Below are 23,336 nucleotides of genomic sequence, written 5' to 3'. Positions count from 1 at the left end.
AGGTATGTGTCCAGGGATGTCAAAACCAATTCAGGAAGGGCAGCTTAATGTCGTCAATGGAGAACCATTCCCCACTACCATTACAGTTAACACAGCAGAGGAAGCTACTATCAAACTGCAATAGGATCCATCCTGACTGAGGAACAATGTTGTCACTTGTTAGCCATTCTACAGCAATTTTCAGATACTTTCAAATCCAGAGTGAAGAAAAAACAGACCAATCAGCTCATGGTAAAACACCGTAACAACAGGTGGGATGATCCACCATTTAAGACAACACTCATACTGGGTGTCACCAGCTGAATGACAAATAATTCAGGAGGAAGTGGAGAAGATACTGCAAGATGACATTATTGAATCTTCAGAGAGCCTTTGGTCCTTTCTTGTGATTCTTGTGAAAAAGAAAGATGGCTACTGATAACAAAACAAAATCATGAAAAAAGATTTCTACCCACTGCCATGCACTGATGACAGTCTAGACTACTTGAGAGGAGCAAAGTATTTCTCAACCATAGACATGCAGACAGGCTGCTGGAAAATCAAGACTGATGAGGCTGACTGGAAGGAGGCAGCCTTCATAATTCCTAATGGCTTCTAAATTTCAAAGTTATGATGTTTGTAATATGAAATACTCCAGGTACCCTTGAGTCTATGAAGGACAACCTGTTTTGATACCTTAAATGGACAATTATCTGTGCTTTCTGAATTACACTGTTGGGTTTTTTAATATTTTTTCGATGACATTTGAAGAACATCTAAGCCACTTGACAACTCTGCCTGAATCTGAGAAAGCGCCTCTTCGGTCCCCAAGAAATTAAAATCTTGGGACATTGGTTGAATGGTTATGGCGTCAATCCCAAACCAGAGACAATAAGAGCAGCAACAGATTTTCCTACTCCTCACCACATTCATGATATGAGAAGTTCTTTCAGAATGTGTTTGAATTACCAAGAATTTACACACATCAAAAAATGTTTTGCATGACCTCAGTTCCAAGAGTTCCGGAACCTGTACAGAAAATTGGAACAGAGCTCAACATAAATATCATTTCCACCATTTTTGTTGCTCATGGAAACCATACATCGCATGTTGTACCACCCTACAGCAAGACCTTCAGAGGTGGTGGTCCAGATTGCTGTACACATCAGTACCTCTAATACCCAGTAGCATGTCCTCTTGCACTGATGCATGCCTGTTTCGTCATGGCATGCTATCCACAAGTTCATCAAGGCACTGTTGGTCCAGTTTGTCCCACTCCTCAACAGTAATTCAGCATAGATCCCTCAGAGAGGTTGGTGGGTCACGTCGTCCAACAAACAGCCCTTTTCAATCTATCCCAGGCATGTTCGATAAGGTTCATGTCAGGAGAACATGCTGGCCAATCTAGTCAAGTGATGTCATTATCCTGAAGGAAGTCATTCACAAGATGTGCACGATGGGGACACAAATTGTCATCCATGAAGATGAATGCCTCAGCAATATGCTGCTGATATGGTTGCACTGTCAGTCAGAGGACGGCATTCGCGCACCACACAGCCATTACGGCACCTTCCATTACCACCAACGGCATATGTCAGCCCCACATAATGCCACCCCAAAACAGCAGGGAACCTCCACCTTGCTGCACTTGCTGGACAGTGTGGCTAAGGCGTTCGAACACATCTCCGACGATTGTCTGGTTGAAGGCATATGTGACACTCATCGGTGAAGAGAACGTGATGCCAGCCCTGAGCAGTCCATTTGGCATGTTGTTGGGCCCATTTGAACTGCACTGCATGGTGTTGTGGTTGCAAACATGGACCTTGCCATGGACGTCGGGAGTGAAGTTGCACATCATGCAGCCTATTGCGCACAGTTTGAGTCGTAACACAACGTCCTGTGGCTGCACAAAAAGCACTATTCAACATGGTGGCATTGATGTCAGGGTTCCTATAATCTGTAGGCAGTGGTCATCCACTGCAGTAGTAACCCCGGGGTGGCCTGAGCAATGCATGCTGACAGTTCCTGTACCCTGTATCTCCTCCATGTCTGAACAACATCACTTTGGTTAACTCCCAGATGCCTGGATACTTCTATTGTTGAGAGCCCTTCCTGGCATAAAGTACCAATGCAGACGTGGTCAAACCACAGTATTGACCGTCTAGGCATGGTTGAACTACAGACAACACGGGCTGTGTACCTCCTTCCTGGTAGAATGGGTGGTACTGATCAGCTGTCGCATCCCCTCTGTCTAATAGGCGCTGCTCATGCATGGTTGTTTACATCTTTGGGCAGGTTTAGTGACATTTCTGAACAGTCAGAGGGGCTGTGCCTGTGATACAATATCCACAATCAACGTCTATCTTCAGGAGTTCTGAGAACCAGGGTGATGCGAAACTTTTTTTGATGTTTGTATAAAGGACTTCCATACCAAGGAAAGTCAATTGCAAAAACTACTGCTGGGAAACACCAAATTTTACTGGAATAAGGTACAAGTCCTCATCCTTGAGGAAGCATTCACATCTTCTCCAGTGTTAGCATTGTATTTTGTGAATAAAACCATCTAGATTGCTTATTAAAATTTCTTTATTATGAACATCACCAGATATCTGAAATTAAAATGAAAGGAACATAAAAAATATACAGATGTTTAATATATAACAAAAAGCCAACAAAAATAGTAAATTAAAAGGTTAAAAATATTTTGATAGGTACACTCAGCAAAATCTTATAACTTATAATAATGTTCTGTGTCAGTACTAAAACCCATGTCTAATCAGGGAGTCAACTAACAGCTTGGTTCAAAAACTTTTCAAATATATAACTTTTAGTCAATTATAATCTCTTCACATTTATAAGAATCTTCAACTATGAAAATTCAGAGTCAAATTATAAAATCAGATTTAAATGAGTATAATTCCATACTTGTCAAATTTGCCCCTCAGATAGTGTCAATTACCCCACATCGAGTTCAAACTAACAACAAGTATACAATAAATCTGTTACACAACTATATTTACATAACAGCAGGATGAACTTTAGTATCAAACATATTTCTTATATAAATTTGATGTTACCTTTACAAAAGAAGTATTTGCTGCTATAATAACGTGCATCTGATAAACAAAAAGCTGTGCCTTTTTAACTAAAATATAGTACAACAATATTTCAAATTTTTTGCACTTATAAAATATATTACAAAGAATAAAAAAAATTCAAATATTTTGGAAAGTAGCTCCATCTTGTGGAAGCAGCAGCAACTTGCTCCCTGTGGTAGGTCATTTGATATGCACCAGTGGGAGCTCTGCCAGCACACCAGACACAAGGCAAGGTGTGGCCCAGTGACCGTAGAAAAGACCCCACAGTCAGCACACATCACACTATTCATTCTTGAAAAATGACAAAAAACAGTTAATACCTCCATGATTTCACTTATCTGGCCTAATGTATGCTTCTGAATTTGTAAGTGTGTCATCAACATGCTATCATTCCCATCACAGGAGTGTTCTCTAAGCCTTTTCATGAATTTCCTGCTAGTCCTATATAACACTTATCACAATTATTGTAAATTATTTTATACACTCCTGAGCCATTGTACTTGTCGTGTCTGTTTCCATCTATGTGGTGTAACTTATTTTCCATTTGCATGGCCTATTTGCATTGTATGGCAAGAACGCCAAGGTCAATGTTAGAGGTTATTCGATAGGTGCAGTTCAAAAACACATTCAGAAAGGTGATGAAAAGGTAACAGTTTATGCTTCCAGGGTATTCTCCAAGTGCAAGAGGAACTACTCAACAACTGAGAAAGACTGCTTTGCAGCTGTTGTGTCATCAACACGTTCCTGCCATTTATCTTTCTTTGCAAACCATTTTCTTCTGTGACACATCATCATGCTCTATACTGGCTGACTAGGCTGAAGGATTTGTCAGGTTGACTGGCGACATGGGCACTGGGGCTTCAGGAATAAAAAGTCACAGTGATATGACAAAAGGATGCATACACAAGGATGTTGACTGGCTTTCAAGGAACCCAGTAGTTTAACACAGCAGCATGGATGAAATCCTAGTTATCGCTGCATTAAATGACGTTGCTGCTGAACAGAGAGAAGATCCAGCATTACTGAAAACCATAGAAGCCTTGCACAATGAGGAACAGAATTCCATTTCATAAACAGAACATCTTATAAGAAGAAACATGATCTGTTGGGTGGAAATGGTAGCTTGTCATCTCGCCTCATCTACAGCCATCCATCCTGAAGTATTTCCACAATGACCCAAAATCTCAACAAATTTGTGAAGGCTCAAGACAGAATCAGACGAAGGTATCACTGACCAGGTCTCTACCAGTCCTTTATATACTATGTGAGCTGCTGCAAGGAATTCCAGCAATTGGAAGCATGTGTCGCAATTACCACTGGGGCATCTGCTACCAATTTCACCTGCAGCAATACCATTCTATCAAACAGATAATTACCTATTGGGAATTCCTGATGTTAGCAGATGGGAGTTGGTGGATAGCAATTGTCAGCAATGACTACCTTACCTGCTACCATCTAAGCTATGCTAACTGCCAAAGCTCCAAAAACTGCATGGTTTCTTGCAAAAGACATCACTTTGAAGTACAGAAGACCTGTTCAATAATCTCCAATCCAGGAAAAGATTTCCACTCAAGACTAGTATTGTTGTTAGTGTTATTATTGCTGGAGCTGTGTCTTCAGTCAGAAGATTGGTTTGATGCAGCTCTTCATGCTATCCTGTACAAGCCACCTCTTCATCTCCAAACAACTACTGCTGCAACCTACATCCTTTTGAACCTGTCTACAAAATTCATCTCTTCGTGTCTCTCTACAGTGTTTAATCTTTTCTCCAACACTAAACTGACTATTCCTTGATGTCTCAAAATGTGTTCTATCTCTTCTTTTAATCAAGTTGTGCCACAAATTTATTTTATACCCAGTTCTACTCAGTAATTCCTTATTAGTTACATGATCTATCCATCTAATCTTCACATTTCAAAAGCTTCCATTTTCTTCTTGTCTGGTCAGTTTATTGACCACGTTTCACTTCCATACAAGAGTACACTTGAGACAAATACCTTCAAAAAAGACTTCCTAGCCCTCAAATCTATCTTGGATGTCAACAAATTTGAGGTAAGCTACAAATATGTCTCGCTCTCTTCTCAACCAGTGCTTTCCTTTCGGACTCTCAACTCCTATAACTGCCATATGATTTCTGTAAGCAATAAATAGTCTTACCCCTACTTCCTTCAGAATTTCAAAGAGTGTATTCCAGTCAACATTGTCAGAAGCTTTGTCTAAGTCTACAAATGCTATGAATGTAGATTTGTTGTTCCTTAACCTATCTCTTAAGAGAAATTGTTGGGGCAGTATTGCCTTCCATGTACCAAACTGATCTTCCCTGAGGTCGGTTTCTACCAGTTTTTCCACTTTTTGTAAATCATTTGCATTAGTAATTTGCAATCATGACTTATTAAACTGTTTTAAACAGTAGTTTTACTGACAACATGACTTGAGCATGTGATGTGATTTGTATGTATTTGACAATGCTGGTGCTGATTCCGCATGTAACAGTTGACTATGCCACTATGGCTGCAGTGCATTGGGACTTTGATTTTATGAGACAGATCTGATGATGGTCATTAAAGACCGAAACCGGTAATCTATTAAACAGAAAAGATTGTGACCATAGACATAAATTAAAGGAAACTTATTACTTCCTCATATAACTCAGTGAAGCAAAATATTATAGATTTCTTACTGTTCTTTCTACTCCACAATCATGAGACCAAAATGAGGATGGGTGCACTGTCCTCACTTCAACTGGATATATTCAGGATTACTACATGAAACACTCATAACTAAGACCAAAGAAGCAAGACAGCTAGCTCACATACATACCATGAACAGCAAGGAAACAGACCAAGAGCACTGTAATACAAAGCAACAGACAGTGAGATACAGTCCAGGAGGCTTTACATGGATTTTTATGCTTGTACAGAAAAAGAGAACTGTCAGAAAGTTACTAAAATGCTACTTTGGGCTGTATTGTATCCTTCATCACTTGCTGGATGTCACATACAAAGCTGAGCACGATGATACTTTATCAAGAAAACGAAAGCACAGAGACTTTGCTGATATCCTTCATATGGACCTACTACAGTCCAGAGGAACAGATTGATGATGGGAGGTTCAATGAAACTGAAGATCCACTTGACAATTGTGAAATTTCGACAGGAAGGGCTACATTCAATGCTCATCATAGTGAAGAGGATGTGATATCATGGCCAGACACTACGATCCACTAGCACTGCCATATAGGGGACCACTGACTACCTACAGATCCAGGGTGCTGCAGTCTGCTCCAGTGAGACCTTCTGAAGCAGCAGGTTGCACTTTCTTAGGAGACAGAGGAATGCTGCAAGCTATGCTGTATGCAGTGTGGCATAAGGCTTTGTGTCACTGACTGGTGTGTTGCAAGTCATGATTTCTAATCCGACATTTCTGGAAGGTTCTTCTAATTTTTTTTTATTATTCAAAGTTTCTATAAATAGCAGCACTCTTTGTCCAGGAGATAGTTTCATTCCGTTCCGACTGTGCATTGGTCTTCATGATAAACACACTTTCTATGCTTCATGTTGTACTTCACTACCAACCCTGCTTTCAGATTTGGAATAAATTTCGGTTGCTACATGACAATACTGGTGGTGAACTGTCATCTTCCTGACCCAAAAACATATTTCATTGCTAACTGCCAGAACTTCTCTTTTTGCTTTATCAAATCATTTACCCATATTAACAGAGCAACTTCGCTTTTAGCACCTATGCTCCATAGCCATAACTGTTGATACTCATTACATTATTAATTACTTACTAACTTCCAACAGTCACTCTTGCTAAGACAGAAACTGTCACTTCCACAGTACATTGTTTATGAAAGTATTTACAGTTTTTATTTGTTGTTAGCTTTTTCACTCATTAGTGTTGAAGCTTACACCTATAATAATCTTTCACATTGTAATTTTATGCAATAAAATATCAACTTTTCCAATAAACTGGTAACATTTCTAGAAATGTTTTGTGTAAGTGCACAAACTAACAAAAATAAATGAATAAATAAGGTTATAAATACCATAGCAAATTATGTAATCATACTTATCACAGATGTATTATATGATTATCTGGAAATAACAACCCCTGTACTTTATTGAAATAAAAAAGTAATCATTGGCATAACATGTATTTTACACTGAAGATTAAGCACTGAAAATGATGGATCATAGCTTAAATCAATGAATGCTAACTTCTCTAGAGTTCTTAGGCGGCATGTGCTCTGCTCGTATTATGTAAAATGTCAAGCACATGACACAGTGCTCTGTAGTCAACTTCTAATCGGAGGCCACGTTCAACACCAAAACACTTGGTTAGAATGTCAATTTCTTGACCAGAAAATGATGAAGCAATTCCCAGTACTGAAAAAACTTTGAATAGCTGCTCTTTTGATATTGTCCCAATGTTTGTAGGATCCCAGTCCTGAAAAAAGACATTAGTATTAACAATAAGTATGCTGAAATGCAATAAAAATGATCAACTGGTTTGTTTCTGAATAAATAATAGAAATCACACTGCTTCCTCAGATCACATACACTACATATACTGTTAATACATTGGAATCTCATAAGTACTTCTGAAAGTAACACAAATTTTGAACATCATAAGTGGGAAATACGTATTTTGGTATGATTTTATTTTTTCTGGTGGTGAAAATTTTAGTGTAATATCCGATCTCATAATGTCGCACTTTCTGACATGCTGTATCAGTAAACTGTAATTCTAAACACAACTTTTTGAGAATACATTTGAAATATCACACCCAGAAATTCAAAATTATGCATTAGTATACAAGAAACAAAAATATTTTAAATACAGCAACATTGGCAATTTCAAGCTGCCGAAGTCCACACATGTACACTTAAGCCAAGAGCCAAATGGTATACAGGTATATCATGTGATGCAATAATATAGCTTCTAGCCTTCAAAATATGAACCCATATTTTAGGACATATCTTACAGACTCAGATCACCATTTAATTTCAAATTGAGTTGATTTTTTATATGGAATATGTACCAGTGTGTACAGTACATGTTAATCACATTAACCTCTAATTTCAATTTTACTGTGGATAACAATTCCAATACTTGTATATAACTCATAAAACATAACATTATGTATAAATAAAGTAACTGGTTAATAGAGGGATACCACCACCTAAAACAATTTGAATAAATAAAGAACAAATAAATACAAACCTGACGTGTGATGATATTATTTATTCACAAAGGTAGGGTTTACAGAGATGTTCTTAATTGAAAGGAAAATCATTCATTTCACTTTTTCCCATTAGTGAACCACTAAAGACAATATAGACTGTCATTGCTAAAACTATAGGCATACTGTACGTATTAACCTAACCACACTACACTGCGTAATCCTATCTTCAAAGGCGTTTGAAGAACATATCAATTATTGCTTTTTTCTTCTGTCTTAATTTTAATATCATATCATTAATCTTTGTTAATGCATTCAACACTTCTTCATCAACTGAAAAGCTTAACATGAAATGTTTAGTTGAATCCATTGTTTTCGACATTGTAGGAACTGGCAAAGGTGCTGTTTCATCTGTGTCCTCAATTTCTTGTTTCTCTGTCATTTGCTCCTGCAAAACTTTGCCAGTTGTCCTGGACTGACAAATGGCAACACCTTTATCATACGCAACATAAGCAGTGAAGCTAAGCCATGTGGAATTTTCACCTTGCCCCATTATCTGCTGCCAGAGTTCAGCTGCAATTTCATAGTTTTCTGACATGATGTCTTCTTCCGTGATTTCATTGTTTTCTGACGTGATCTCTCCTGTAAGTACCATTATCTGATTAAGGGCATCTGTCTGAAAACAGTTTGATATTGTGCTTTCTTGCGTAGATTACTACACATTTCTCACAGAATGCGTAGCATCCAAGATCGTCACTTTTCTTGTTGTACAATCAAGACAGGTCAGTCTCTCCTGTAAAATAATTCTTCTGTATTTTTGTTTCAGGCATTTTATAATGCCTTGGTTGAGTGGCCTGGTAAATAAAGAGGATGATTTTTCTGATTATGACACCCAAGCATCCCAGGCAGGCAACTATTCTTCAAATATACATGGAGTACATAAAGCCCGGGAACACTTTCAATTATTTATTGCACAAGAACCAAACATTATACAGATATCATACATATGTCATTTTGAAGATCAACCCTTTTAGGGTTTTTTTCCATGTATACCGCCACAGGGTAGTTTACTAATTTGCCAGTAGTCAGCGCTAGTCGCAAACATGGCAAATTCAGGTGCAGAGCAAGCTTTCTGTGTGTCGGAGTTCAACAAAAACAAGTGTGCTACAGCTGTTCAACAGATGTTTAGAACCAAGTACAGTAAGTAGCCACCAACAAGGAAGGCCATTTACCACTGGCACAACAAATTTGTTACGATGGGTTGCTTGTGCCCGGCAAGAGAAGTGGATGTCCCAGTGTGAGTGAAGTGAATGTGGAGCACATATGAGAGACATTCATAAGGAGTCCAAAGAAATCTGTGTCTTGTACATCCCATGAACTCAAAATGGCTCCAATGACAATGTGGAAACTCCTGTGACAGAAGCTGTCTATGAAACCATTCAAATTGGAGCGGCACCAATGGATCAGCCATGCTACAGAAGGGGACAGCTGTTTCATGAAATGGCCTTCCCGAACACCAGATCTCACTCCATGTGATATTTTTTCTGTGGGGACACATTAAATATCTGGTGTACATACAGCCTCTACCACATGATGTAGGAGAGCTCCAGGAGAGAATATGGGAAGCAACAGCCACAGTCGACGATGCCATGCTTGGATGGGTATGGCAAGAATTTGATTACCATATAGATGTCTGCCGGGTCACTCATGGTTCGCATATCGAATCTTTGTAAAAAAAACTTTCAGAGTTTCTCTTCAAAATGCAATATGTATGACATCTGTACAATATTTAGTTCTTATGCAATAAATAATTGAAAGTGTTCCCGGACCTTATGTAGACCCTGTACTTCCTGTTACTCTTGCATTCGTATTTAATGCATATTTGCATTGCCAATAACCAGTGACACCAACTTTTCTGTTCTACTTCCATTGCAACATAACAGAGCAGTCAGCCACTCTTTGCCAAATTTTCTGCCATGGCATTTCTCTCCTCTGAACTCAAGGGTTTTGTCAAGCAGAGGATAAAACAATAGGCCTGTTTTGTCTGCGTTAAAAATTTCATTGGAACTATACCTCTCAATGACGGAAGAGTATTTTTCCATGACTCAACAGTTTCCATATTCATGCTTCCAGCCTCACCTCAAACACATTTATAAACTAAATCGTGTCAGCTTGTAAACCTTTTGATCCAACCATCAGATGCCTTGAAATCTTCAATTCCTGGCTTATGTGTCAAAAATGTAGCTTTAGCACGAATCACTGTGCCATCAACTGGAATGTTCACTGTGCAAGCTTTCTTAAACCACTTCAGTAGGACACTTTCCATTTCTGGAAATAGACTCTCATCCAAACGTTTTCTTTTACTGTTTCCTCCTTCCAGAGATGAAGTTTCTATTGTTTTTTCCTTGCTCACCATCATGTTAAATAGGGAAAAAATGTGAGGTGTTCAGCGGGCTAGAATCACCTTCATTGTAAAAGGAAAATGAAGATAAAAAGAAATTAATATTTCACAGACTACCTAAAATTTGTGTGTGCACCCTTTCATCTCACATATGCTTGTTACTGCCTTGCTACCTACCAATAACAGTATGTAAAGATACGCCTGTCACTGAACTTCCTTTTGGCACATTCCAAACTGATTTATGACCTCCTTTTCTCAAATTGTATGCCAAAAGCTTCAGTGTGCTTGCTGCTGACGACCTCCTTTTCTCAAATAGTATGCCAAAAGCTTCAGCGTGCTTGCTGCTGAAGTCATGTGTTTCTCAGGGGGAACTTTTGAGAACAGAGTTTTATTAATTGCTTTCTGCTGTGTTCACCTCGTTTTGAGCTGTTCATGTTGAAATGAGTACATATGCAAAAATTTTTAACGAATTTCATGGTGAGAGACTGTAAAAGCAACATGCATGTTATGTTTTTCCATAAATGAAGAAAAAAGTTCAAAGAAAGATTTACATTGCTTTATAAAATTTCGTTCAGAAAGAACTGCATGAAGTTTATGCTTCACTAAATCTGGTTTCAGCAATGAAGCACTGCAGTATGGATGATCTTTCACATCAATGGATAATAACCATATGGAGAGTCTTTAAGTAGTGCAACGCATCAGCTGGGATCAGAAACTTGTTTCACCTTTTGTGTCATATATATCCTTCCTCCTACCCTCAGTGCTTCCAAACCCAGGCAATGGTAACTAACTATCCAGTGCACATTGTTTGTACAGTCTCACTGAATGTCTGATCTTTTTTTCCTTACTACCAAATTTTTCTTCACAATTCTTCCCCCACCCCTCTCTTTTTCTCATATGTACTTTCTTTTTCTATTTTCTGTATTATGTATAATTGTTATATCCCCCTCTTCCCCTTTTCTTGTTATGTCTCCCTTCACCTGGCTCCCATATTTTTTTGTTTTACTTTTCTCTCCTCTTCATTTTGTTATCTTTCAAATCTATTTCCTTTGAGTTTAAGGACCATCTTCAAACTACCAATTATCAACATCCTACTATTAATAATAGTTCAGACATTCAACCTTGATTGATAGTCCAGCATTATTGTGTAATCATTTCCTCTTCATTGGTCTATAATTCAGATAAAATTTTCATATTTTCAACCATTATACATTAAACCTTACTGTATGTAATTATTTTATTTTTCTTATTTTTATGTTTGGCATTCCAAAAACATTGGTTTCTGTATCACTGACAACTACATTTCTGTCATGGATATTATTAGTACTGGATTTTTACATTAATTTTGAATAGAAATAAACCACTTCTTTACAAATTAACAAAAAAAGGAAAAAGACAGATTGCTACTGACCTTAAAGGTGACATGTTGAGTTGCAGGCAGGCACAACAGAAAGACTGTTAAACATTTAGCTTTCAGGCAAAGCCTTCATCAGAAAAGGAAACACACACACACACGCATTCGTTGAAACATGCAAGCACACCTCACGCACACATGACTGACATCTCTGGTAGCACAGACCAACATGCAACTGTCATGTTGAATGGAAGCAGTAGTCTGGAGAGGTCAGGGAAGGGGAAGGGATAGGAGGGCACAGGTAAGGGAGTAAAGAGCACAGCCTGGCAGAGCAAGCAGGGACTAGAAGGAGACATGACAAGACTGTCACCTGGTGCAGCATCGGGAGGCTGTGAAGCAGGCAAGTTAGGGAGAGGGAAGGGGTCTAGGACTGGAAAAGGAGAGGAGCAGGGAAGGGGATTTATGGGTCGGTGCATTGGCAGAGAGTGGCACACAAAGTGGCGAGGGGGTACGAACAGGAGGGAGGTGATAGGGCAGAAGAGGTGGAAACTGTTGGGTGGAGGATGTGGGGTAGTAAATTACCTTAGGTTGAGGCTGGGATGATTTCAGGATCAGAGAAAGTACCTTAAGGATAACTCCTGTCTGTGCTGTTCCGAAAAGGTGCTGGTGGACTGCAGAACCCAGTTTCCTGAACTGCGTAGATGGGAGTTATCACAACAATAAATACCCCACTTCAGAACTATCCCTGCCTCAACCTAAGGAAACCTACTGACACCACAGCCTCCGCTCAACAGTTTCAGCACCTCTGGCCTATCACTGTCTTCATCCTGATATCCCCTCACCCCTCAGAGTTCCACCCACTGACAACACACCCACACCCACCTGTCGTTCCCTTTCCCTGGTCCTCTCCTTTTCCGCTCCCATTTTCCTCCCCCCTCTCCCTCTGCCCACTTTCTACTCCACAGCCTACCAACACTGTGCCTGGTGGCAGTCTTGTCATGCCTCCTTCTAGTTCCTGCTCACACCACCAGACAGCACTTCCCTCTCCCAGCACCTGCACCCTTTTAGCACTTCCCCTTTCCTGTCCCCTTCAGACAGCTGCTTCTGTTCAACATGACAGTTGCATTCCATTCTGCTTTTGTGAATTAATGTGTGTGTGTGTGTGTGTGTGTGTGTGTGTGTGTGTGTGTGTGTGTGTGTGTTTCGTTTCGTTGTGCCTGTCTGCAGTTCAGTGTGTCATCATTACAGTGAGTAGTGATCTGTTTTTTTCCTTACATTGTTGATATTCTAACATGGAGATTCCATTCTTTCTAAATTACTTGGATATTTATATGGAGCAAAGGTTTCCAGGTAAAATATGAGCAAAGTTATGAGACAGTAACATAAATCCAGTGAATTGTCACACCCAAAACATTCTCAGATGTGGGCATTTAATCATAAATATTTCAGTTACAAGACTATAGAGTTTATCAACCTTTGGTGAATTACCTTAAAAGCTGAAATAAAGTTGTATTCATTATGCCTTGCCAGCCGCTCAAGAACACGTATAACCATCTGCCGTTCCTCAAAATTTAGGAAATTGTGATCACCATCATTAATTGCCAGATGCTGTATTGGAGTAATTGTAGGTGCTCTTTGAAGTCCTGCCTGTGTAACAGCTTCTTCAACTGCTTCAACCAGACGAAGATACTCTACAAATCCTGGTTGCTTAGGGCTTGCAAATCTGTGGAAGGGTATTCCAACAAAAATAAGAAACAACTGCAACTTCTTGTGCAAAAGACAGTCACTATATACATTTGAAAGGCTCTTATTTAAAGAACAAAACATACAAGCATGTTGATTTCTAATTGAAAATTACTGTTTACACCACTCACGTAGTTGCTCACAGAAATAACTGTTAGTACTCAAAAAATTAACTAAATGTCAAAATATTAATGGTAAGTTCCATTAATTAGTTCTCTTTGCAAAACTAAATTATCGTTTAGAATGGATGGGAAGTAAACTGAGAATAAATTAGTGAAGTAGCTGTTATAATTGCAGCTGAATGTTGTGTTATCTTCATTTATTCACCATTAATGACAATTATTATTATTTAGAATCTGTCAAGAACACATTTTTATTCTTTTTATTTAAAGTGGCAACAAATAAATGTTTCTAATTATAAACTTTTAAAATTATTAAAAGAAGTAATTTAATAGGGACTGAGATGCATCTGCTGCATTTAGAATCCTACAATTCAAAAATTAAGACACAAAAGAATTAGTGACATTAGCTGACAGTTGGCATTGATTTAAATCAATGGGAAAAGTTGAAAATATGTGCCACAATGAGACCTGAACCTGGGTCTCCTGCTTACTATTCACATGCACCGACCAGTGTGCCACTGGGACACAGTGGTGATCACAACTGCACACACTGCCTTAATATGCCTCCCATCAGACCCAAATTGTCAACTTATTCACACATTACTAATGAAGCCCCCCTCTGCCCACTATCCTCATTACTCACAGCACTTTGCCAATTCCCATAAGAGTTCGAGCATGGTGTGCATCCTCACTGAAGTGGTCAACTGGCAGTCCTAACCATAAATATATGTAGTGTCTGTTCTTTCAGGCACTGCAAGGATAGTCCGTGCAGTCGCAACAACACCTGTGTTCAGATGGTGCAATGGTCAGCACATATGCCTAGCAAGCAGGAGAACTGCGTTCAAATCTCAGTTCGGCACAAGTTTTCAACCTTCCCCATTGCCTTAAACCAATACCCACTGACAGCTAAGGCCACTAATTCCTTTGTGTATTGATTCATAATGACTGCGGGATCAAAATTGTGTCCAAAAGAACAGACCACACATATATAATTCAAAAACTGTTTTTCTAGTTGTGTGTTTATGGATGAACTTATACATTTGCACAATAAAAGTAATTATCTTTTATTTACAAAGAACATTAAAAAAAGAATACTAACAGGAGTCTCATATGATTTACGAAATGAAGTCCTTTAACTTAAGAATAAGTTTCTAGAGATTCCCAGTTCACTGTCTTATTACTCTGAATGACTTGTTCATGATATTTTTGCCAGAACACTGAACATCACACTGAACACTAAACAGATACAACAATTATTTGAAGATGTAATTTATTTTATTACTATGCACAAACACAATTACTGAGAACAAATGATAATGGGTGAATGTAAAAATTCCACAATGTTTGAAAAGGTCTTTGCATGACACTTACTTACTGACACTGCACAATATTCCCTTGCCTGATTTTAAAGAGTGAACACTTTATATATGTTAACAGGAGTGTCACATACAAATATCGGTTGTTACATGAAGAGGAAATGTGTCTCAGAAATAACTACAATGACCTGCATAGAGACTAATAAACCTGATGTGCTAGTCGTAACTGAACAATGATACTTTGATGGCATAATTACTATTTATATCAAAAGAAAAATTCACTTGATAAAAACATAAAACTACAAAGGGTCAAAATGGCTGCCCAGTACTTGCCTTGAAGAGATGAAATTTGACTGTTGACAGATACATTTAGAAGTAGGAAGGGAATAAATATAGATCAGAAGATTGTAAAGGAGAGGCAGGCCACTCAAACCCTAGATGGCATTTTTCCACTTGCACACTTGTCCTCAATAATTTTGTTTGTGCCTAATAATACAATAAATCATCATTAGCTTATACACTGAAGAGCAAAGGAAATTAGTACACCTGCCTAACATACGTAGGGACCCCATGAGCACACTGAAGTTCCGCAACACTATGTGGTATAGACTCGACTAATGTCTGAAGTAGTGCTGGAGGGAATTGACACCATGAATCCTGCAGGGCTCTCCATAAATCTGTAAGAGCATGAGGGGGTGGAGATCTTTTCTGAACAACATGTTGCAAGGCATCCCAAATTTGCTCAATAATATTCATATCTGTGGAGTTCAATGGCCAGCAGAAGTGTTTAAATCAGAAGAGGGTTCCTGGAGCCACTCTGTAGCAATTCTGGATGCATGGGGTGTCGCATTGTACAGTGGGAATTGCCCAACTCTTTCGGAATGCACAGTGGACATGAACGGATGCAGGTGAACAGACAGAATGCTTATGTATGTGTCACCTGTCACAGTTATATCTAGACATATCAGGGGTTCCATATCCCTCCAACTGCACACACCCGACACCATTACAGAATGCTTATGTACATCCACTCCAACTGCACACACCCCACACCATTACAGAGCTGCCACCAGCTTGAACAGTCCCCTGCTGACATCCAGGGTACGTGAGGTTGTCTCCATACCCATACACGTCCATACACTCGATACCATTTGAAACGAGCTTGTCCAACTGCACAACATGTTTCCAGTCATCAACAGTTCAATGTCAGTGTTGACGGGCCCAGGCATTGCGTAAAACTTTGTGTCATGCAGTCATCAAGATTATATGAGTGGGCCTTCAGCTCCAAAAGCCCATGTTGATGATGTTTCATTGAATGGTTTGCATGCTGACATCTTTTGAGGGCCCAGCATTGAAATCTGGAGCGATCTGGAGAAGGGTTGCACTTCTGTCACGTTGAATTATTCTCTTCAGTCATCATTTGTCCCATTCTTGTAGGATGTTTTTCCAGCCGCAGTGATGTTGGAGATTTGACGTTTTACTTGATTCCTGATATTCATGGTACACTTGTGAAATGGTCATATGGGAAAATCCCCATTTCATCACTATGTTGCAAATGCTGTGTCCCATTGCTCGTGCACTGACTATGACACCATGTTCAAACTCACTTTAGTCTTGATAACCTGCTATTGTAGCAGCAGTAACAAATCTAAGAACTATGCCAGACACTTGTTGTCTTATTTAGGTGTTAGAGACTGCAGTGCCATATTCTGCCTGTTTACATATCTCTGTATCTGAGTAGACATGCCTATACCAGTTTCTTTAGCACTTCAATGTATAAAGAGACAGTCTCAGTTGCAAAGCTATTTTTATTAGAAATAACTTGTTTTATCTGGTTACTCAGATTTTTCTGAAAGAAAAGGAAAAGCAAGGATGTAAATATATAAAACTACAAATTATTAACTTCAGTGAATGTGATGCATCATACATTGGACATTTATTGAACAGAGAAGGTCAGGCATCTGGGTATTTTGGTTATACTGTAACCTTTTGGGATACCTCGTTGTTGTTATGGCAACACTTGATTCTACAGTACTTCTTGTTCTTTATATTCTTTTAATTTTTATGCATTTTGAATTTTTATATTATGTGCTGTAATAATAGTGATCTATTACTCCATTTACTAACTCGTTCTCCTGATACATTTGATATATATGCTCTCTACACTGCACTTCACCTAGAAGCTACAACTATTTCAAGGAAATTTCTATTATTTTACCTGCCTGTGACCGTCCCTCCACCCCCTTTTATTTTTGCCTTCATAAATTTTGCCCTGATTTTTATCCTTTCTAAGTTTGTACACTTGGTTTTGTTCCAGTGTATCTTGTTCAAAAGTTCTTCCTTTTGATGGTTGTTACCATTGTTCTGAGTACCCACACGAACGAATAAGGTGACACAGTGGTTAGCACACTGGACTTGCATTCGGAAGGATGATGGTTCCAATCCAAAGCCAGCCATCCTGATAGGCAAATAAGGGATGGTTCCTTAGAAAGGGCATGGATAACTTCCATCCTCATCCTTCCCTAATCTGCTGGGACCAATGACCGTGAAGCTGGTCCCCTCCCCTGAATCAACCAATAAATAACTAACCGCCCTACTATTCAGTGATATGCATTGCTTTGATGGCCTGTCATGAGTGTTAATTTGTTTTTTAAAAACCTTTTAAATTTTTTTTTATAAATTTAGTGCAGCTTAGAGCAACACTCTTTAATTTTTAATGTTAAATAATCATATCCTTGCTTTCTCTTTTCTTTTAGAAAAATCTGAGGAAGTCTTAACCAGGTGGAATCTGTTATTTGCAATAACAATAACTATGCAACTGAGACTGTCTCTTCATGTAATTATGAAAACCGATCCCTGTATCAATCAGCCTATCATGGAGTGGAATATGCTTCATCATTAGCTTGTTGTAAGGGTGGGTCCCTCTCATCGTCAAGTCTCAGTGAGCTGCCTCCTTTTTAACATTGCCACTTTACTGTAAACTGAAAAAAATTATAATGGTATAACTTCAGTCGTGAAGGAGTTCAACAATGTAGCAATAATTTTAAAGTGCTGGAATAATTACAAATACTTAGCAAACATTGGTGTTTACAGATAATGTACAACCTATTGAATAATCTGCATAAATATTGTCATTACAAGGCCATAAATACTGATGTGTTGCTAAATGATACCAATACGAGTGAGTTAGCATACATTTGATTCTAAACTTTCAGCATTACTCCAATAATAAACAAGCCAACTAGGGACACTAACAGCAATTCATAGATAATAAAACAACTAATGATTCTTTTTCCACAACACAATCATCCTAAGGTCTACTATCTCTGATCAACATGCAGTTCAGTTTCAGCTGCACTCATGGGCTTCACTAACAGCAGAAAGATATATAAGTAAAAATTTGTGCATGGTGATAACATCGGTATCTGCAAGTTGTAAATATTTTACATGTGGCACTTCCCACTGATTTTTATTATTGTTTTGACATCACATATATTAATAGTGTAAAATATATAACTAAAAATAATTGTGCAAGTACTAATATAACATTTGCAAGAGAAGACTTATGGTTAAGTGGATAAGCAAAAAAGAAAGATTACTATATAAAACCCAAACTAAAACAGCCACCGAGCGAGGTGGCGCAGTGGTTAGCACACTGGACTCGCATTCGGGAGGACGATGGTTCAATCCCGTCTCCGGCCATCCTGATTTAGGTTTTCCGTGATTTCCCTAAATCGTTTCAGGCAAATGCCGGGATGGTTCCTTTGAAAGGGCACAGTCAATTTCCTTCCCAATCCTTCCCTAATCCGAGCTTGCGCTCCGTCTCTAATGACCTCGTTGTCGACGGGATGTTAAACACTAACCACCACCACCACCACCTAAAACAGCCTTCCAAAATTAACATTATTATTATAAAAAGTAGTTAAATGAAACCAGACACTATACTGTAGCTATACAGTTACAACACGCAAATAACATTAACTGCTGCATCAGAAATATGGTAAAATTTTGCCGCACATTGACAAGATACTACAGAAATTTCACTTTCAATCACAATAGAAATCCTAAAAAGACTACATGAAACACAAAAAACTCTAATAATTATTTTTCTTGATTTTGTAAACCATGGATGACAAAATACTTCATTGCAGTTTCAAGAATTGTCACTCTGAGTATGGAATGTGCTTTCTCCTACTGGTAACAAAGAAATAAGAAAACTCATTAAAACTGTCAGTGAAGGACAAGACAGAGTAACTATCAGCACCATAACAAGTGTGTAGAAAGTATTTCTCAACATCTGCTTGCAGTAGTTAACTGTGTAAGTGAATTTGGTGTCTTTCAAAGCAGAATGAAAGAAAAGTGTTAAACAGAAAATACAAAATACTTAGTCAATTTCTGTTTTGTCTTTCCAAAACCAATAGAAATGGTGATTTACAATAAAGTGATAAATATTCTGAATAGAACCAATTGAAACTTTAGAATCCAATTATGAGTTTTTAAAAAAAAATCCACTAGTGTAACAGATGTTCAGGGATACATGGAGTAGGAAACATGTCACGGGATAGATTTTAGACTCCCCAACCTGATCATGTGATTCAACATTAGAAGTTATTTAAAACATTTATCCATTCCTGCAAGGTAGTACCACAACCAACTCTTAGCTGCCATATAAGATTGGGGCAGAGTACAAGATCATCAGTCTTTGTAAACCATATGCAGGGCCAAGTCACCTAGTATATTCGAGGGCTTCTGTATCGAGTTAAAGGACCAAAATATCATAGTAGTTTCTATTTACAGAGTACCAGAGAAAGCTGGAAATGAAGCTTTTCTGGCCAAATTTCAGTGCCTCCTTGAAAATCTAAACAAAGGAAAAGGAAAAAAGGTTGTAATAGCTGCTGGTTTCAACATTAACGTCCTAGGTGAAAGCAACGATGTGTCCAAATTCACTGACATAGTAAAAAGTTTAGGTTTCAAAGTAAACTCTAAGCAAGCCACCAGGGTACATGCACAGTCAGCCACCTGTATTGATAATATCCTAACCAACTATGTATTTGAAGATGTCCATAAATTTTGCTTAGATCTAGGAATCTCTGACCACTCTGCAGTATTCATAGAACTACCAAAAATTAACAAAGAAATTCCATGTAACAGAAGCTCTATGAAAAGGAACTTCAATGAAAAAACTTTAACTGTATTTAAAAATAAGTTAAGAGTGGCTGAATGGCTTTATGACAGCTGTATTTCAAGTAGTAGTAACTTTGACAAATTTTAAGCAGTTTTCTTGGGGTGTTTAATGAAACTTTTTCACTTAGAACCACATGAACAAAATCACTGGTAAAGTTAAATGGATAACTCCGGGTATAAAAATTTCTAGTTCTAGGAAGAGGCAACAACATAATGGACTGAAATATAATAAAAACAGGTATTTTACTGACTGTTAGATGTTATAAAGCTACCTTCAAAAAAGTTGTGAAAGCAGCTAAACAAATGGCAAACAATAAGTTTGTGGCACCGATGAGGTCAACACCAGCATCGATATGCATTCGTCTTTGGACTCTGAGCATCGTCTTTGGACTCGGAGCATTGTCTTTGGGCTGTTCTGCCATGTTCAGTTTTTTGTGAGCCTTACAAGTTTTTAGGTGAATAAATGAACTACTGCTAAATGGGTGTTGTTTGGTGTAACCAACCCGAACTTCCCCCTCACTGGTGCCCCGAATTGTAACGTCTTCCATTTTTGCCATTTTACTGTGTCCGCGAGATCCGTGTCGGTTATTCTCACGTGTATTACATCAACACAGCATTCCAACAATGACTTCAGCCCAGCACTTAACGCCGGATTTTGTGATCAACATGCATCGTGTTGCAGGCAATGTACACCCACCAGGACTGCAACATGATGCCTCTCACGTGACGATTTCACTGGACGTTTTCTAGCCTGCAACAATAAGTGAGGTTAGGAGTGTGCATGACTCCAGCTATCAAACGCCTTTGTTCCCGCCACATGTGCCCTCCCTCATCAACTGTGCAGTTACCTATTATAGATCTCCGTGTAGTGCGGGACCAATGCCGACTTCTGCAAATGCTTCATCAGACAATCTACTACCGCCAGGACAACGATTTGCCACACCGAAATCCGTACAGTACCACGCACATACCTGCCACATGGCCGGAACTGCTTCGTCCACAGGTCAACCTCCTCAGTATCTGACCACGCCCGTGCCTGCCTCAGTTCAGCTTCAGCACATGCCTTCCTACTTCGATACCTTGTGCTGCAACTTGTTATCTGTGCCTGACCCCCACCTCCATCCCACTGCTATGCCTCAGTGTTTTGTGCCACGACATTCACCTTATCCACACACCGTTTTGAGTGGAGTGACTACGAACAGTGAACATTCACACACCCCATCCCATGTTTGACATCATTTCCCACACTGTGCTTCTGGACAGCCCATACCACCACAGCCTCCCTGCAACACAGGTGGCCCCGGCTCTGGTCATATGTTGAGCTTTCCACAGACTAACACGCATTCTCAAACTTTCAACTTTTTCTCACCTGTCGCCCCTGTGCCTGCTCCAGTTGAGCTTTTGCTACCATTCTTGGCACATCTCGGTGCCTCATCCATGTCAGTCTTCTGTGACGCATCAATCCGAACACACCCACAACATGTTGAGCTTCCGCAACCACAATCAACACATTACGGTGTCTCACCCGCGTCGGCCTTCTGCGACACTCAACCACAACGTGTCACTTTCACACTACCACCCAAAGAGCCATCGTTGCCACATCCCCTGGAGACACACTCTCCTGGAATACTACAGCAACAACAGCTCGATTCAGGCAGTGCCACGATGAACTCAACTCAACCTGTTCTTCCGAACATTCTACAATGCTTACCAATGCTGCCGCCGTTTAATCCCGACAGAGCTACAACCTGGTTCAAAATTCTGGATGAAGTGTTCGACCATTACAAACTCAATGAGTCAACTAGGTTTCTGTGCCTCATCACCCACCTGCACGACCAGGAGGACTTGATTGCTGATCTGGTCGATGCCCTGGACTCATCTACCCAGTACACTCTAGCCAAAAAGACAGTACAGTTCTACGTCGCCTTGCATGCTCAACTGAGGCAGCAATATGGCAAGTGCTCCACGTCGAGCAACTAGGCAACGACAAACCTTCCCAGCTCTGGAGACAGCTAAGTGCCCTGGTCAGCGCCAATCTATTCTCTGACACAGCTCTCCTCGCCATCTGGTCAGATAAACTATCTCCTCACATCCGCTTTGCTCTGGCTCAAAGGTCTCCTGAACCTGTCGAGCAAAGAATGACAATTGCTGACAAGCTACACGATGCATCACTGCTCTATTTCGCCAGCCACTGCCTACCTGACAAGTCTCATGTTCAGGCTCATAGACCTGCGGCCGGACGCAGCCAGGGCCATACTGTGCAGACCGTTCCGCTCGCTCCGGGAAGCAGTAAACAAGCGACTAGGACGTCACCAGCCCCGCCCACAGTCACGCCCCCTCCTGCAACCGAACCTCGGCCACCACCAGTAGCAACGAACTTTCCGCAGGAAATGCAACTGCACTACCCGTACTATTACTTCCACACACGGTTTGGTGAGGTGGCACGGAACTGCAGTCCACCCTGCTACTTCCCAAACGCCAATCACAGGTAGGTTCAGGTGCCGCCTCCTGTGCACAACATGACAGGCACCCCCCAGTGCTCCATTCTATCTGGGAACGACCAGATAATTGCGGACCTTTTCCTAGTGGACACAGGCACCGATGTTTCACTGCTGCCTGCATCCCTAGCGTCGTCGAACATCCGCCCTCATCATATTTCACTGAAAGCTGTGAATTCAACTAATCTAGAAAGCTCAGGTTCAACTTCCCACGTCGTCTCACTCTGCACAAATTGCAAACTTGAGTGGACTTTTTTAGTGTGCGAAATTGACGAACCTATACTAGGCATTGGCTTCTTGCGACACCACAAACTTTCACCAGACCTAGTGTGAAACACCGTGTTTCATCATCTGTCCAAGACTCACTTCCCCTGTGCTCCATCAAGACACCCCCTCCCCCTCCCCACCGCCCCCCATGACACATCAGTCCAGGATCATCTCATCCGTACATGC

General features: G+C 39.7%; 1 protein-coding gene across 1 annotated transcript in view; it reads right to left on the bottom strand.

Annotated features, from left to right (window-relative positions):
- Positions 1 to 7,214: 7,214 nt before the first annotated feature.
- Positions 7,215 to 23,336, bottom strand: part of LOC126412701 (uncharacterized) — a 236,234-nt gene continuing 220,112 nt past the window's right edge. The window contains exons 10-11 of the mRNA XM_050082458.1: positions 13,509 to 13,743; positions 7,215 to 7,529 (exon numbers count right to left, since the gene is read on the bottom strand). Coding sequence (XP_049938415.1) covers positions 7,314 to 7,529; positions 13,509 to 13,743 — 451 coding nt within the window. The 3' untranslated portion in view covers positions 7,215 to 7,313. The remainder of the gene's footprint in view (positions 7,530 to 13,508; positions 13,744 to 23,336) is intronic.

This window comes from Schistocerca serialis, chromosome 1, assembly GCF_023864345.2.
Source record: "Schistocerca serialis cubense isolate TAMUIC-IGC-003099 chromosome 1, iqSchSeri2.2, whole genome shotgun sequence".
In the NCBI taxonomy this organism is placed as follows: domain Eukaryota; kingdom Metazoa; phylum Arthropoda; class Insecta; order Orthoptera; family Acrididae; genus Schistocerca; species Schistocerca serialis.
This window is presented reverse-complemented; position numbering and strand designations above follow the sequence as displayed.